Source organism: Alexandromys fortis, unplaced genomic scaffold (assembly GCF_014885135.2).
Source record: "Alexandromys fortis isolate MF-2015 unplaced genomic scaffold, M_Fortis_MF-2015_v1.1 scaffold_45, whole genome shotgun sequence".
NCBI classification, from domain to species: domain Eukaryota; kingdom Metazoa; phylum Chordata; class Mammalia; order Rodentia; family Cricetidae; genus Alexandromys; species Alexandromys fortis.
The window spans coordinates 37,858-54,726 of record NW_026067926.1 but is presented as its reverse complement, the minus strand read 5'-3'; the positions used below and the strand labels follow the sequence as shown (position 1 = coordinate 54,726).

At 54.2% G+C, this 16,869-nt stretch overlaps 2 protein-coding genes across 2 annotated transcripts in view; one reads left to right on the top strand and one right to left on the bottom strand.

Moving 5' to 3' along the window:
- Il21r (interleukin 21 receptor) overlaps window positions 1-4,013 on the top strand; it is a 34,638-nt gene extending 30,625 nt beyond the window's left edge. Inside the window, exon 9 of the mRNA XM_050143131.1 lies at window positions 989-4,013. Within this exon, the coding sequence (XP_049999088.1) occupies window positions 989-1,726 (738 nt within the window). The 3' untranslated portion in view covers window positions 1,727-4,013. The remainder of the gene's footprint in view (window positions 1-988) is intronic.
- A 5,598-nt stretch (window positions 4,014-9,611) lies between these two features.
- Window positions 9,612-16,869, bottom strand: part of Gtf3c1 (general transcription factor IIIC subunit 1) — a 39,623-nt gene continuing 32,365 nt past the window's right edge. The window contains exons 25-31 of the mRNA XM_050143160.1: window positions 16,556-16,843; window positions 15,337-15,596; window positions 13,838-14,127; window positions 12,572-13,082; window positions 11,987-12,026; window positions 11,106-11,298; window positions 9,612-10,357 (exon numbers count right to left, since the gene is read on the bottom strand). Coding sequence (XP_049999117.1) covers window positions 10,130-10,357; window positions 11,106-11,298; window positions 11,987-12,026; window positions 12,572-13,082; window positions 13,838-14,127; window positions 15,337-15,596; window positions 16,556-16,843 — 1,810 coding nt within the window. The 3' untranslated portion in view covers window positions 9,612-10,129. The remainder of the gene's footprint in view (window positions 10,358-11,105; window positions 11,299-11,986; window positions 12,027-12,571; window positions 13,083-13,837; window positions 14,128-15,336; window positions 15,597-16,555; window positions 16,844-16,869) is intronic.

Sequence of the window (16,869 nt, the reverse complement as noted above, 5' to 3'; positions counted from 1 at the left end):
TAGCCCTTGCAGTGAGTTCCCAGCAGCCCTCTGGGTCACCAGGAGGAGGTCCAGGCTCAGAGTGACCAGTGGGCCTTCCAGAAAGGGCAAGGGTGCACCCACACCCCTTCTTATCCCAAAACACAGCATTGCTGCCTGCTGTGCTGTGCTCTGATGTTGCTGTTAATCTTGTATAACTTGCCCTGTCAGCAAACAAACATTACCTCACTCAATCCTCAAGACACTGCCATGGGTGGGACCATCCCATAGAAGATAGAAATGAGACATGGAGGGCAAGGGCCTAACTCAAGGTCACACAGTTCAGAAGTGACCCCAGGTCAGGGATAGGGGAACATTGTGGTTCTGAGATGTTCTTTTCAGGGGACCTTCTCACACCAGGGTGATCCCTGTCAACTCAGTGGAGGCTCCCCTATTGTCACCAATATCCTGGCAGGCAATGGGCAAGAGGGTTCTCAAGGCTCCAGGGCCGCTGTCTCTGTCCAGCATCCCCTAAAGGCCTTTCCGCATATCTGGTTACTGATTCGCTCCCTCCATAGATATTTATGGCAAATCTGCTGTGTGCCGGGTACTGAGGACACAGCTGTGAGCAGGCCCGCTCCTGGCTGAGTGTTCGCTGTAGTGCAGATACACAACAGAGCTGTAAAGGCTTGTGTTGAAAGACAGGATATGGGCGGGGCCCCTTAGACCTCGGGACTCAGGAGCCTGGTGCCAGCATCCAGCCGATTCTACGCTGGCTGGGGCACTTGTTACTAATGTGAAGGCAGTCCGTCCTTACTGCAGGTGGGGACACGGGCCCTGAAGGAGAAGGACAGCATTGGGGGCCCGCAGGACAAGGGTTCATCATGGTCCTGTCTTTCTCTCTCTGCTGGTGTCTTGTTCCTCTGTTCTCCCTGTCTCTGGCCCGTCTCTCTGTCCCAGCGTCCGCGCATCTTAGACTCTGTTCACACCCAAGCATCTGCCTCAGCCGATGACTGTCTCTTTCTCATAGAAATGGGTGGATACCCCTTTCACGGCCTCTAGCCTGGAGCTGACACCACAGAGTCCCACAGCAACTTCAGTCCTACAAGTGCACGACAGCTGTTCGCCCTCATACCCAGCCAAGGAAAAGAAGTTCCTGGGGCCGCCAGGCCTGGAAGAACAGCTGGAGTGTGATGGGACATCTGAGCTTGGCCACTGCTGCACAGTGCTTTTGGCAGCCGGCCCAGGCCTCTCCGCCTACAGTGAGGAGAGAGACCGGCCATATGGTCTGGTGTCCATTGACACAGTGACTGTTGGGGATGCAGAGGGACCATGTGCCTGGCCCTATGGCTGTGGGGATGATGGCTACCCAGCCCTGAACCTGGATGCTGGTCCAGAGTCTGGCCCTAATGCAGAGGATCTGCTTTTGGTCACTAACACCACTTTTCTGTCCTGTGGCTGTGTCTCAGGTGGTGGCCTCAGGCTGGGAGGTACCCCAGGCAGCCTCCTGGACAGGTTGAGGCTGCCCCTTTCTCAGGAAAGGGACTGGACAGCAGGCCCACCCTGGAGAACGGGGTCCCCAGGAGGAGGCTCTGAGAGTGAGGCGGGCTCACCCCCTGGCCTGGACATGGACACTTTTGACAGCGGCTTTGCAGGATCAGACTGTGGCAGCCCTGTGGAGAGTGATGAAGGGCCCCCTCGCAGCTACATACGCCAGTGGGTGGTCAGGACCCCTCCACCTGTGGACAGCGGCGCCCAGGCCAGCTAGCATATAAAACCAGCTGCCATAAGAAGGGGCCAGAAGTGGGCAGGCATTCGAGCCTGCCATTTACAGTGTGAATATGTAGGTATGTGTGTGTCCATGTGTGGCTCGGGTGCGCGTTCCCACATCCTTGTGTGAGAAATGCCTGTACATGCCTTGTGTTCACGGTCATACCTGTGTGTGTCTGCCTGAGCTCACTGTGTACATGCATGAGTGTAGATGTCTCTTAGACATGAGCCTCTGACTCCTCCCCTGCAGACGTGCGGGGTGGCCACAGTCAGTGTCTAGAGACTGGTTCAGGTTCCTGCCCCAGGGCACTATCACCACGCCCAGCCCTGTCAGATGCTACCTCCAAGAAGCTATGAAGTCCAGGCTGTTACGATCTTCTCTCCTGGGGCAGGGAATAGAGTGAGCCTACAGCATCTACTGGAGTGGGAAGGTTTTGGGGGAACCTAGGGCTGTAACTGTGAACCCCAGTACAGGTGGCCCCAGGCTATGCATCTTGGAGAAGCCACTTCTGAACTCTGCAGGCTTCGCTTTCCTGGGCATTAGGAATGGTGTGGCTGCCCTGACTTAGCCCTATGCAGTTCGCAGCCCCTTTCAGCTTTTTGACTTTTGTGGCTTTTAGGACCAGGTGTATGCCCCGAGGAGGGAGAATGAGAAAAGGCAGCCTATACTCACAGCCTGGGTACATATGGAGAATCCTGCCATGGGTACTCAGTGGGATTTTGGGCTGTGATATACACAGCCCGGTCCTCAGAAGCAGTACCACCAACCAAGGTTTTTTTTTTTCCTTATTAAAAACAAAATTCCTGTAAGTACTTAGGGAATATTTATTAAATATCAGGCATGGGGAGAGGGTACAGAGCGCGTTACTCACAGAACCCTCTTTATGATACCCAGAGTTCAGGGGACACAAGGGAACCATCAAGAAACAGCTTCTAGGGGCTGGAAAGATGACTCAGTGGTTACGGGCTGTTCTTCCAGAGGACCGGGGTTCAATTCCCAGCACCCACATGGCAGCTCACAGCTGTTCCAGGGAACCCGAAACCCATGGCAAAACACTAATGCACATTAGAGAGAGAGAGGGTGGGAAGGAGAAGAAGAAGAAGAAGGAAGGAAGGAAGGAAGGAAGGAAGGAAGGAAGGAAGGAAAAGAAAGGAAGAAGTAGCTTCTGGGCACTCTGCAGCCAGTACCTGCTCTTCCCCTGCCTGTTCTTGATGTCACGTTTATCCTAGGGACTTAGGGAAGGTCCCCTTGCATCCAGTGATTCCTGTGAGCGTGCTGCGTGAGGAAGCTAAGAAGTATGGGGTGGTACTTCTTCCTGGACGGCAGGGCGGTATAAGAGCTATACAGTGCCAAGATTGCTTAGCCTTTGCTGGCTTTTTCTTTCTTTTCCCTCCCTCCTTCTTCCCTTCCTTATCCTTTGTCCTTTTCTTCTTGAATGGTCTGTACTTCCTACAAGGGTGCCCACCCAAGATGTCGTATGGTATTGCAAAACCAGACAGGTTGGAGATAGCAGAGTGCCTGACCTGCTCTGGACACAGTAGGAAGCCTCCATCTTGTTTGGAACTCCAGGGTGCAGCATTGCCGCTCAATGGCCCAGGCAGGAAGGCTGTCTATCTGTCCAGTCTGCATAGCTGAACTGGAAAGAGGTCAGCAGAAGTCAGCCGAAAGCTCCCTCAGACTCATGCTGGTGGGGACACCCAGAGAATGCACAGATGTCCTCAGTATCTGACTCAGGGCTGGCTGGAAAGTTCTACAACACTGGTAGTTTGAACAGCGAGACTGCACCTAGAACCAAGGTGTGTGAGGCTCTCAGACCAGCAAAAACCACAGCTCCCTCCCTGCACGTGTATACAGCCCCACCCTGCTGCACCCCCCCCTCCCCAGACACTTAGACTAAAATGTGCTGTGGTTTTCACATCCTCTGGGAGCCACAGACTGCAGGTGTTCTTGGCAGCTCTCCAGGGAACCAGTTCAGCAACGCCCCCCCCCAACCCGCATACAGGAAGAACATTCAGGGCTGAGGTGCTGACCCCCACCGGATCCATTTTTGAAGGAACACCTCATGAAAAAATGTGAACGCAAGGTTGGAGGCAAGAGCTAGACCACCTAGGAGTTAACAGTGGGTGGACGGGAGGGCGGTGAAAGATTTGACGGGATGACAGCTGGGATGACGGCTGGACAGAGAGACAGACAGACACACTGCACAAGAGTGGGTGGACCAGATACAATCTAGGAGGCTAGCTGCTCTGTCTGCTCCCGGTTTTATCCCCAGCCCTACACACAACAGGTGCTTAATAAAGTTTTAATAAAACCTGGATTGTGGCCCATCTTAATTCCAGGATCTCAGGCTGTGAGCTAGATTACTCTAGACATGGTTGGTGAGGGATATCTTCTGGCTGGGAGGAGCTGGCCAGTTGCTGATGGGCACCCACAGCACAGCATGAGGATGAGGCTTTAGGAAGGAGGCAGGGCTTTTCAGACATTGGGAGGCTCTTTATTCCAGCGAGGGTCTCCAGCAGATACGACCAAGAGGCAGAGCCATCACCTAAGACCAGGTAGAGCTGCTAGAAAGGTGTTCTGAAAGGATGGGGCTCACATCACACTCCACCAGCGTGCACGGGCTTTGATGTTCAGGCTTTGCCCATCTTGACTTTGAGGGCATGGGCTATCCCCTTGGGCAGGATGAGCTGGACCTGCCTGAGATCTGTCACCCAAGAAATCAAAGAGGCAAACCTCTTAGCAAACACTCATGGGTGTCTGCCAATTTGCTAGCTCTGGGACAGGGCAGTAGATATCCCTCCCCCTACCCATGCTGCTGTGTAGTCAAGGCAGACACGTGCCCTGAGCTGCTTCACGCTTCTCTCTGAAGCAGTGCTGGGGCTAGAACCCAGGACCTCACAGACGCTAGGCAGGTCCTCTGACTGAGCTAGCTTCCCTAGCCCCTACTTTTACTTTTCCTATTTTGAGTCAGGGTCTAAATTGACTGGACTGGTCTTGAGCTCTTGATCCTCCTACCATAGCTTCGGAATCCCCAGGCCTGCTGTTTCAGCCTTTCCTCTGGCTACTAGGAGGAGCCAAGCCTGGAGCTGCGGGGGGGGGGGGGGGGGGGGGGGGGGGGGGGGGGGGGGGGGGGGGGGGGGGGGGGAGGAGGGAGTCACAACAGGAGAAAAGAGCTAGCCTGAGGTGCTATGAGGTAGAAGCCTGGGAGCTCCTGGATGGAGCCATGCCTGACTGAGGTTCATGAGGGGAAGAGTCACTGTGAGCCTGTGAGCTTCACTCTTGCCAGCTTTTGGCTTTCTAGGCGGGTGAATTTCCCAGCCCCATGGGGTCAGAGAGGATGCAAGCAGAAGTTCATCCTTTCTAATGGAGCACTTATGAGTCACAGCGCCTCCTAGCTGTCCTCCTGTGCCATGGGCATTGGTGGTGACTGAGTTGGCTCTCTGTGGCTCTCTCTGCCTGAGGACGGGACTGAGTTTCCTGTACCTATGATGGTATGACGTGCAAGCCTGACATTAACTATGTCATTTGATACTGCGGAGGTGTGGCTGTTAGGCAGCACACCCCATCTTGTCCTGACCAGTTGAGACATCTCCAATCTGTGTGTGTCAGCCGGTTTGAGGTGGGTGAAGTTTCTACACCCCATAAACCTCTCCGCTGATGCAATAATCCAAATCAGACCAAACCAAACCGAATTAGAAAAAGCCCAGGTTTAATGGATACCAATGCTCCCGGGTGGCTCTCCAGCCCCCCAGGGAGGAGCCAGGGAAGGAAGACCCAACAAACCGTGTGTTTATTCTCTGAGGTGCTGTTTAAATACCCTGTGGGAGTGGTCTTGAGCATCTCTGGGAAGGGGTCATTGTTTGGCTGGCTTTTTTGGAGGTGGAGTCTGGACAACTCCCAGGGGAGGGGGCTTGAGATGGAACTTCCACCCGAACATTCCAGACTCTTTAGATATATGGATGCCAAGGGCTGGGGTGACGCTTCCAACCAAACAGTGGGTTCCTGTTGCTTGTGGCAGGAAGTGCTCTATAACAACCACAATGAAAAGACAACTCCCTTCCTAAGGACCTCAGTGAGAAGAGAGGGGGTTGGGGGCATGGTTCACAGGCACAGCGCTTGTGTGGCATTCGAGCCCTGAGGAAGGGAGATCAAAAACACCAGGGGCCAGGGTAGAGTTGCTTAGAGTTGTTTGTCTGTGGCCTCACACGGAGCTGGGCACTGACAGCAGGTGGCACTCCTCCTCTGCCCTCCTCCTGATCTCTTGAAAGCTGTGTCACCTCTGCCAGAACCCCAGCAGCCTTACCCCACTGTCTCCAGGGCATTCCCACTGTGGTGTGGTCTGGGGTCTCCAGGGTCTCACGCAGGAAGGCATCGAGGAGAAATAAAAGCCACCTCTCACCCTGGGGACAGAAGCCACGGCAAAGGACTCCTCAAGCCCACTGAGCCCTCTGCAAACTGCTCCTCTTGGCATCCACAGAGAATAGAAAGAGCCTTGTGTCTCAGGCTGCAGTTGCCTGGACATGGCTACCACTTACCAAGTGGCACAGCCCACAGTGGCCCATCCAGTCCCAGCCACAACCACAGAAAATGGGTGGAGGACTCCCGGGGAGTCCTGATGAGCCGTGCCTCCTGTGGCTGTAACTTCCTGCCAGTAGAAGCGTAGACCCCGATGACAAACTGGAGAGGGGACATGCTCTGTCTAGAGTTATCCACGTGCTTACACAAAGGTGTAAGGGCCAGGGTCCAGCTTACACAGCACCTCAGTGTGATCATTGTGGTGGGGGCCCTTATTCCCAGCTGCAGCACACACCTGCCTGGCTTTGCTCCCAAACAAATGTGTTAACAAAATCCACCTTGCAGTTTGCTGCCTGTCTGTTCCTATCAGCAGGGGCAAGGATTGAAGTTGCTGCATGTCAGGGCCCAGATGGGATGGCTCTGAAGGGATACTCAGCTATGGGAGATGACTGAATGGAGGAACTGTCCTCACAGGACCTGCGGAAGACACAGGAAGGGGGCAGAGTTCCCAGGAAGTTTGTAGAGGCCAGAACTACACCCAACCATGTGACAACCTGAGGTCCTGCCCTGCCAATTTGGAACTTTTTCTTTCCCGACTTGATAGCCCTGTGTAGGAACCTTCGCCTTATGCGCTTCTGTGAGCATAGGGCTGATTCTCCATCCCTCCACCCTAGGTGTTGTGGAGGGGGCTTTGAGGCAGGCAGCCTGGTGGGAAAACCATCACACCTGCCCTACCACTAGCTTCCAACTTTGCGGAAGCTGTTTCAACCTTGTGGGCCCTCTGAAACAGGCACGAGTCACGTGTGCTTCTCAGGATGGCCGTGACGCGAGCTCTCCGCAGTGTCCAGAACCGGTGTCTGATGTGAGTATCTGATGTGCGCGCGGGTGTGTGCTCTCGGTAGCATTTTTGCAGGACGTCACCCTGGCTCCGGGAGGTTTCACAGGTTGCTGCTGCCCTCTGCTGCTGAGCTGGAGTCAGACAGCCTTCCAGCTCTCCCGCCATCCAGAGGCGGGAACAAGAGAGACTGGTGAGAGTTGTAGGTGCTAAGGCCAAGAGACCAAGCGGCAGTTTAATTCAGCAAGGCCTGAACCCCAGCCCTTGAGTGAACGGGACTGCCTTGCGCACTGAGGGGTGGTGAGAGACACACACATGGACACACACGTTCACACAGCTGGAAAATCGCTGCGGTCAAGAGGCCAGGGGAAGGATGGCTAGCCAGGGAGCTCAGAAGAGGCACCTCACCATAGCTCACCTGCAGGCTGCTCTAGTCCTCGGTTGAGTCAGCTGAAATAGAGGGCTCTGACCGCAGTAGAGTGACTATGACCTGAGCAGGGCTTGGAGAGGATGAAGACCCTGCATGAGATGCGCTCTGGGGGCGGGGGCGGGGGCTGGGAAGTTCTGTGAGCTTGCTCAGTCCAGCGCAGGAGGCTCTTTTGCTGTCTTGGTAGCTCCAGGTGTCCCAGGGATGTTATGGAAGGAAAGTGAGCTGCATAACGGGCATCATTCGCAGCAAACAACACGAAGGTCTGTGCTTCCCAGAGTGTGCCCTCGCGTGTGTAAATGCAAAAGGCCTCTGAGTGTCCTGGGGGGGGGGGGGGGCAGGCACAGGGAGGCCTGAGCCATGTGTGCAAGTTTTCCGTCTAAGAGAACCATTTGGATGTTGTTTCCCTAAAGAAACGAAAGGATAAAGAGGGCCAGACTGTAGGTAGACCGGGAACTGAGAGGACGTGTGGCCGGCCAGGTGGCCCAGTGCCACCTCCCATAGTCCTTGGTGAGAAGTGACAAGGTCAGGCATAGCTCTTGGGGTCGGGAGGCACAGGAGCCCTGTATTGCCTTTTTGAAGTCTTTGCTACTGTTTGTTCACCATTTCTTCTACTCTGAACCGGAAGTTCTCAGCAGTCCAGCAGCTCCCTGGTTTCTAGCTGGAGGTCTCCTTCCCCCTGTCCTCCCCAGGGACTCTGGAGTCCTCTGGACTCACCAGCCTGCTGTTGTGTTTCTAGATGTCTTTGTGTAGAGCTCAGAAAGGCTGCTAGTATCCCGCTGTCTGGGTGAGAGGTCCGTGGGTGGACAGACAGGCAGATGGATGCGTAAGTGGATGACGGACAAAAGGGCAGGCGGTAGAAGGAACAGACTGAGAACTGGTGGCTACAACGAAGGGAGAGGCTTCGGGAACGAATGTTCAAATAAGCCGTGTCTGCTTGAGTGTACCCTGAAACCCCATGTCCCCCTGCAAACATGCTCCCCAAATGGTCCATGTAGGTGGCTTTGGGGAAGAGGGTACCACTGAGCTCACTGAGTCCATGCTTGATGGCCTCCAGGTCCCCAGGCCTCCTATCTCACCTGAGACCTGGATGTAAGGCAGAACTCGATGGCCGGCTTCCAGCCTCATATGCAGCGTGACAGGCAGGCTCTGCTCCTGAGCAGAGCACCTTCACTGCCCCACTGTTTCCCAGAACGTTACCAAGGGTCTATGTGGGGCTCCCTGTCGTGATCCCATCCTCAGCAGTTTCCACAGGGGCGTGGCTTACAGCCATCAGGGCAGTGACACAGAGGATGAGACAGGTTGCTAGCCGGGTGAGGTCACCAAGTGCCATGCCCCTTAAGTAGGCAGGAAGGATGACAGGGAGGGGCAGGGGACAGAGGAGGATCAGGCCAGCTGTGGCACATGGTCTCTATGGCTTTCCTGACTGTCATAATGAAGGTAAGTCTTGCTGCTAAGACTCGCTTGCATTAAAAAAAAAAAAGGTAAAAATCTAAGTTTTCAGTTGGGCAGTGGTGGCGCACACCTTTAAACCCAGCACTTGGGAGGTAGAGGCAAACGGATCTCTGTGAGTTCGAGGCCAGCCTGGTCTACAAGAGCTAGTTCCAGGACACGCTCCAAAGCTACAGAGAAACCCTGTCTCAGAAAAAAAAAAAATCTAAGTTTTCTTTACCCCATAAGGTGAAACTTTTTTTTTTTTTTTCCGAGACAATGTTTCTTTGTAGCTTTTTGAGCTTGTCTTGTAGGCCAGACTGGCTTCAAACTCAGAGATCCACCTGCCTCTGCCTCCCCAGTGCTGGGATTAAAGACATGCACCACCACCACCCAGCTGAAACTCAAGATTTTTAACTGTTGCCAAAAACAAGTTAAATGTCTTTCTAGAGAACTTGAAGGGACCAGAGCCTCCCAGGCAGGGCTAGGAGCTGCCCTGTGAAGGGGCAGGCCTGGGCCCTACTGAAGGAGGCTATGCTGGCCTTTCCCAGGGCCAATGCTTACCTCCCTCGCTGGGAACCACCAACTTGGGCAACCACACTTGGCTGGGCCACAGCTGGAAAGTAGGGGAATCCCTTGGGGAACAACGCTCATTAGGCAACACACAAAACTAATGCATTTGATCTCACTTTAATTAAAAAATAAATAAATACATGCCAGGGGCTTGTATCTAATGAGAAAAGAACACCTAGAGGCCTTGCTTCTGGCAGGAGGGGCCTCCATGAAAAGTCAGAGACCTGGGCATGGTCCAGCCCCAGTTGGGAGGTCCTACCTAAAGGGGAGCAGACTCTGCTAGGCATCCCTGTGGCAGGTCTCCACAAAGCCCTCCTCTGAGTGGTATGTGGGTGTCAGAAGACTGAGGGCTTGGCCATCAGCTCTGCTTCCAAACAACATCCACCCTTGTAGATACTGCTGATGCTGATGCCTGAGTTCAGAGCAGGACAAGGGCCTGCAGGAAGGCTGGGCATCTGGGAGCAAGAGCAGCAGAGTGGAGGGGATTGAAGTTACCTAGCAGTTGCTACACATAGGCTAGGCCTGGCTGAGCTGTGGTAACATGTGTGAGGCTCGTGGGACAGTCCAGGGTGAGCTATAAAGCATGGGCAGAGGCTCCTCCATTGGCTGGGGGCAGCATCTATAAGTGGATCCACTTATTCCAGTTGACATCATGGGGGAAGACACGGCCCAGGCGGATGGTACAGTCCAGAGTAGGCTCATAGAAGGTGACAGTGCTGTCATGGCAGGAAAGGGCTTCAGCCTCACTGGCCTGGCCCAGGCCTTCCACCACAGGCGTGGAGAAGAGTGAGACAGCTGCTGGCTTCCTCAGCAGGCGCTTCTGGATACAGCCGAGGGACTCTAGACCCTGCAGATAAAGACGTGGGATTACAATAGTGCTGACCTGCTTGACTGGGGGCCTGGCCGTGCTCCATTTATGAAATGCACATAACTATCCCCAAGTAGAAGATGGCCAAACATGGCCTCGAGGGGAGGCTGGACTTAGCAGGAAGGCGTAGGCAAGATGGGCAGGAGGAGGGATGGCAGGTATGGGTGTGACAGTGACAAGCACCTCTGGGGGACAGTCAGGTACTCTTCAGTCACCAAAGGCTGCAGTGGCTTCCCACCACCTGGCTGGAGTGACTGCTAGCAAGTTCAGGGATGTCACACTAAATGTCAAGTTCTTAGTTTGCTAGGAAGCTGGGGCCCAGGGCACCATGGTATTGGGAGCTCAGGCGGGGCAGCAGCTGCTTGTGGGAGTAACGATCACCCGGTCCTCAGCTTTCCATGTCACTCCACTTGTTTACCTCGGGCTCCCAAGAATCTGTGAGCATGTGACCCCAAGTGTGAGTCTGGCAGGGCAGGGTAAGACAGACCAAGTGCAAACATTTCCAAGGGAGAGGGAGCTTGCTTCAGGAGTGGGCTACAGCAGGCCAAGGGAGAAGGGGGTCAAAAGCCAGGCAGGGCCTCAGCGACAGTAGCAGACCCCTCTGCTGATGGAAGAAGGCACTGAAGGTAAGCTGAGGCGGTGACACCTAAGGTGCAGTCTCCCATGGACCCAACTTGTCCTGTGTGCCCCCCCCCCACCCTAGCTGGGCTCAGATGCCAAGCCTTACCCGCAGCAGCTCAAGCACGGCAACAGGCTGCAGGACCCCCTGGTAGTACTGCAGCAGGCAGCTCTCGGGAACACCAGGCCTGGACATGATGTGGTACAGCACGGCCTCCATCATTCCTTTGCACACCGGCATATTCAGGCGCCCGTCCACACCACGCCATGGGCGGCCAATGAAACACACTCTTTCACAGCCGCTGTGAGATGAACATTTGATGTCAGAGAGGGAGGGGACATGCTGGTCACAAACAGGCTACTTTGGCTCAGGGAGGCCCAGGACTTGGCTACTATCCAGGCAACTGTTCTTCAGTCTGTTTGCTCATCTCTGGCCTAGACCAGAGGCTCCCCCTGCTGGCTCTCTCACAGATTTCTACCTCTGGTACAAAGCTGCCACTAACCCAGGGCTTTGGTAGCTCTAGTGGTCATGGCTGAACCCTGGAGGGGGGATTCAGAGTACAAAGCCTTGGTGGGCTAAGGCCACATACTCATGGAGGAATGAACTTCTGGAGGGCCTCTGTGGGCCCTGACCAGGGAGGGCCACTGAAGGTGCCTCTTCAAGGCAGAAGAGTGCAACCCCTCGAAGGCCATCTCTCAGTTATAGGACTGAGGGGCTGCCCTGGGCAGGCAGCTCTGAGTTCTGGTTAATGTGGTCACAGGGTGACGGTGAAGGCCCTCTCCTCATCCAAGATGGGTGTGAGGGTACAGTGGGCTATGGGCGGAGGCCCAGGAGAGGACTGCTCAAAGCCCTTGCCTGGGAACCTCTGTTCAGGGCAAACTACCCAGGCTTGCACACCCTATGAAGAAGCCTCATACAGTGACTGACACGGAGTCACACTTTCTCCATCCTCTGCCCCTCTGCCCCTCCCTGCCAAAGACCCCCATTACCTTTCCCATGCTGCCTGGGCCATGTTGCTCTCTGTAAGTCCTGTAAGAGAGGAAAATGTGGCAGGCTCTTAGAAGGCAGAGTGGGAGGTCATGTCCCTTGTCCCTCATTCAACAGACACCAAAGTGAATAAGCAGTGACCAGAAAGACAGTCTTCTGCCCATTGTATGGTACTCTAGTGGCCGAGGCCAGTACAGCAGAGGCATAGCCAGTACACGGCAGGTGCAGAGCTGACCCTGGCCCAGGGAAGTCAGCAAGCCCCTCATTTCCCAGCCAAGAGCCTTGGTCACAGGGCAGAGTGAGTGTGTAAAGCTGTCACAAACAGCTCATAGGAGCAGCAGCAGATCTCACAGGGAAGTGCCCTGCCACTGGCCAAGGCTCAGAGGCTTCTAGGATTAAGGGTGCTCTGTCCAGAGAACCTCTCCCTGGTCACCACTGCAAGCCTGGGGCTCCCCACCTACTAGGTTGTCCAGGTGGGGCCCTGTACGCAGAGCCACTGAGGGCAGGGCAGGTTCCCCCCAGTCTGAGACAGGGCTGGAGCAGTCAAGAGATGGACAGAACATAGGGACAAGTGTTAGGGTTAGTACCTCGGGGGTCTTCAGAGCCTTCTGAAAGCGGGAACTCACAGCCCAGCTGCTCTAGGCCCGAGACACCAGCACTCTCTTGGTTCTCCTGCCTGGGGATCCCTGCACCTGCATCTTCAGGAGCTGCAAACAGAGCCAAGGCTTGGGCCTCTATCTGTTCTTCTCCCCCAGGCTTAGGGCTGGCAGCCACTTGGACATCCTGAAGTGTGGGCCTCTTGGCAGGGAGCCCTGTGGCCTCCTGGGCATCAGTCTCGTGGCTCTGAACAGAGCTGTGGGCACGCTTTCTGGTGCCATGGGAGCTGTCTGAAGGCACTGCTGTCCCCTCAGAGGTGTGATCTTCGCTGGTAGATCCTTCAGGGAGTCTGGCTTGGGAATCATGCCCTGAGGCCTTGGTGTCTCCTTCTGTGTCTCTCAGACGCATTGAATGCAGGAGCCAGGGATGGGCAGAGGCCATGGCTACCAAGCGTACAGTGTTGCCTCCAACTTCCATCACTTGTTGCTGTTCCAAGAGGTCCTAGAAAAAGAGACCAAAGTCTGTCTGGGAAGAAGGCATGTCTTTCACTGGGTAGCTGATGTGTGGATGGCGCTCCCAGCTAGTGTCAAGCATTCTCAGCAAGCACAGCCCAGGTCTAAAGAAACAAGCCTGGCATCCTGCCCTGGAGCTGTAAGCTGCTTGGACCTCTGTGGGCTCTCTCTGTCTCTACTGTGTTACTCATGACACGGCCTGATGCCTGAAATCACAGAAGAGCTGCACCTCTGACTCTCCTGCCCTGTGCATCCTACAAAGGCGGCCACTGCTTCAATACAGTGACAAGACTCTCCTTGTGCTGAGGTCACACCCACCTTACTGTCAACGTCTGTGCCAGAAGCAGCCAGGAATCACTACCACTCCTTTTTTCCTATAAACCCCTCAATCTCACTGAGAGCCAGAGCCCAGGCCTTGCACCTCGGCTGTCTGACCTTGCAAGGGTGCCGAGGCCAGTAGAAAGCGCCTGGCTTGTAAACCTCTCGTCAGCAGGCTCTTTCTCCACAGCCTGAGAACATCTGAGGTCTCTCAGTTAGTTTCCAGGATTACAATAAGTACGGGTAAGAACACTTTAAGCCATGCAAATGGTATTCCCTAGGAGGGGCAGCTGCTTCAGGGCTCAGCCAGGGCCTGTAATGGAGTTTAGGGGACATGTTCTGACTTTTCAATTAAAGGGAAGGAAACCCCACCACCACGGTCACACACTTCTGCTCTGCAACTGTCTGCCCCTAGGCTGAGCCTACCTGGACATAGTCGGAGAACGTCCTGGTACGCTCGCCCACTATCTTCTCCAAGGCAGAGAACTGTCTGCTTAGCTTCTCCCTGTCAACCCCGAAGCAGTCAGCAGCTGACACAGCTTGCAGGATCTCCAGGGAAGCAGCTACATCCTCAGGGCTGTACCCAGACTGGGCCATCTGGTGGGCAAACTCTTCTGGGGAGCAGGTGTGCAGCTGTGGATCCACAAGGCTGGTGAAGAAGGCAGGGAGGCAGGAAGGCCCTGCCTGGAGCTCTTCCAGCGGTGTGGCTGTGAACCCTGAGACCATGACGAAGAGTTAAAATCAGCAAACAGAAGCCCTTCTTGGAATCAACATATGTTTACTGAGGCAAGATCTGCTCTAGCACCAATTCACTGCTCCCCAAGAAGTCATGGGGTCACCTTCTGGGGACCCTAGCAGTTAGACTCTTGGTATGTGGCTATAGGTTGGGTTGAAGTCCCACTGCAGGTGGTACTGAGCCACCTCTTAACCTTGAGTTAACCTTAACTTTGCGTGGCCCTGGGCCACTTCCATGAAGTCAGTTTTTCACTCTATCCAGGAAAGCTTGCTTGCTTCCTTCTTTCTGTCCCTTCCTCCCTCCCTCCCTTTCCTTTCCTTCTCTCTCTCTCCCCCACTTCCTTTCCCTCCCTTTCTCTTTCTTATGTATACAGCAAAGAGGGCACCAAATCTCATTATAGATGGTTGTGAGCCACCATGTGGGTGCTGGGAACTGAACTCAAGACATCTGGAAGAGCAGCCAGTGTTCTTAACCTCTGAACCATCTCTGCAGGCTCCCAGGAGTTTCTTTTTTCTTGGTTTTTCAAGACAGGGTTTCTCTGTAGCTTTGGAGTCTGTCCTGGAACTAGTTCTTGTAGACCAGGCTGGCCTCCAACTCACAGAGATCCTCCTGCCTCTGCCTCCTTAGTGCTGGGATTAGAGGCGTGTGCCACCATTTCTACCTCCAGGAGAGTTTCTTTAGCTGAGATGACAACCTATAGGTTGGCACTGTATTTTTGTCTGCTTCAAACTTCAGACAAAACAGAGTTCTGACTAGATAAAAAGGGGCAGCAACAGCAAACACAATCCACCTTGACCATACAAAGGCCAGCTGACTGCAAGGGCAGGGCCTTTCCACTCCCATTCTGTGCCAGCACAGACGAAAGTGTAAGCTATCTAGCACACCCTGAGTGATGAGTGATCCTGTCTGTGCTCCCTAGAGTTGCTCTGCCATGAAGGAGGTGGCGGCGGCAATGGAGCTGATGTCCCATCTTTCACAGCAAAGAGATAACATGATTCAGCAGTGTATTCATAAACTATGGGGCTCAAGGTTCTGGAGGAGTCACATAGGCGATCAGAGTCATAAAGCATAGACAGGCCCAATGAGGTGACAGCTATTGACAGCAATGCTACTCTTCACGTCTCCAGGGCTGGGTGCCTGGCCAGCAGCCTCAGGGTCGCCCACACCTGACCTGTGGCAGGATACTCACCAGTGGGTCCAAGCTGGGTGGGTGCAGGGGTGCTGCGTAGTCGGAACTTCACCTGACAGGAATTGACCACAATGCTGTCATTGGGGTTCAGGTTGCGCGTACTGACCACTCCAGGCATTGTGTAGTAACCCCTCATCAGCAGGTACTTGGTGTGTGAGGCCTGATGGGCCTTTACTTCCACACCCTGGCGCTTAGCCCCTGAACCTTCATCCAGGTCTTCCTCCTCCTCGTCATCATCCAAGCCTCCATCTTTTCCCAAGCTGCAGAAGAGAAGACAACTGGACTTGGACTTTCTTTTCACTGAGTGGTGACAGTTGTCACAGACACCACTCACTCCAGGTGCCCCTGATCCCCCAGCATTTGTCTCTACTTGAGACAAATTTTTCTGTCACCACCCAAAGCCTCTATCTACTTCCCCATGAAGTCCCAGCTCAGCTGTGCCCCAGTAAGGCACCTGGGCTCATACTTCCTTCCTTGCAGCACTTCCCCTAACCCCCTGGAAGGTACCAACAGGTAACACACTGGACACTGCCCTGTCGATCCTAGTCACAAACAGGACAGATGCTGGCCCAGCAAGATCCAGGACATCAGACCCCTCCGCAAAGGGTCTGCACACCCACTAGATGCAAACGTCAGCATGTGTGCTGAATGAAAAAGGCCAGTCAAGTGTCTGCCGTGCAAGCATGGGGACCTGAGCATCCACATAAAAGCTGGGGTGGTAGCATGTCTGTAATCCAAGTGCTGGGGAGGCAGATCCCTAAAGCTCACTGCTCAGCCAGTCTAACTGAATTGACGGGAAATTTGAGACTGTTAAAAATGAGAAAGAGTGGGAAAGGCACTCAATTCAACCTCTGGCTTCTGCACCTGATTCACATGTGCACACTCCCAAGAGAACACGTACATATACAATGTGCACACTCCCAAGAGAACACATACATATACAATGTGCACACTCCCAAGAGAACACGTACATATACAATGTGCACACTCCCAAGAGAACACATACATATACAATGTGCACACTCCCAAGAGAACACGTACATATTCAATGTGCACACTCCCACGAGAACATGTACATAGAACACACGCTCAGACCAAATAACCCTGCCAGTACCAAAACAATGAGAATAAATGACCACTCCTAATGAACACCCCAAGAATCTGTATGTCCCAAAACCGTGACCAGAGTCACATTCATGGTTCTGCTCTGGGCTCTGACCTCTTCATGACCTCACTCTCCACCATGGAGCTGTCCACCACCACTATCTGCTCCGGGATTCTGACATCAACAGAGAGGAGGCCCAGGGAGAAGAGGGCCAGGGCTGTCACACAGTAACCTCCAGGGCTATCCAAAGAAAAGGCCACCAGATCACTTGGAGGGTCACTGCTATCCAGGTCCTTGAAGGAAAAATGATCGGGCTGGTCCAGCATGTTGGCGGCCCGGAGTCTGTCGTAGAACTGGAAGGACTCGGTGCAGACGGTGGTGGGAAATCGCCATGTGAAAAGCCTGCAGGCAAGGCAGAAAAAAAGGCC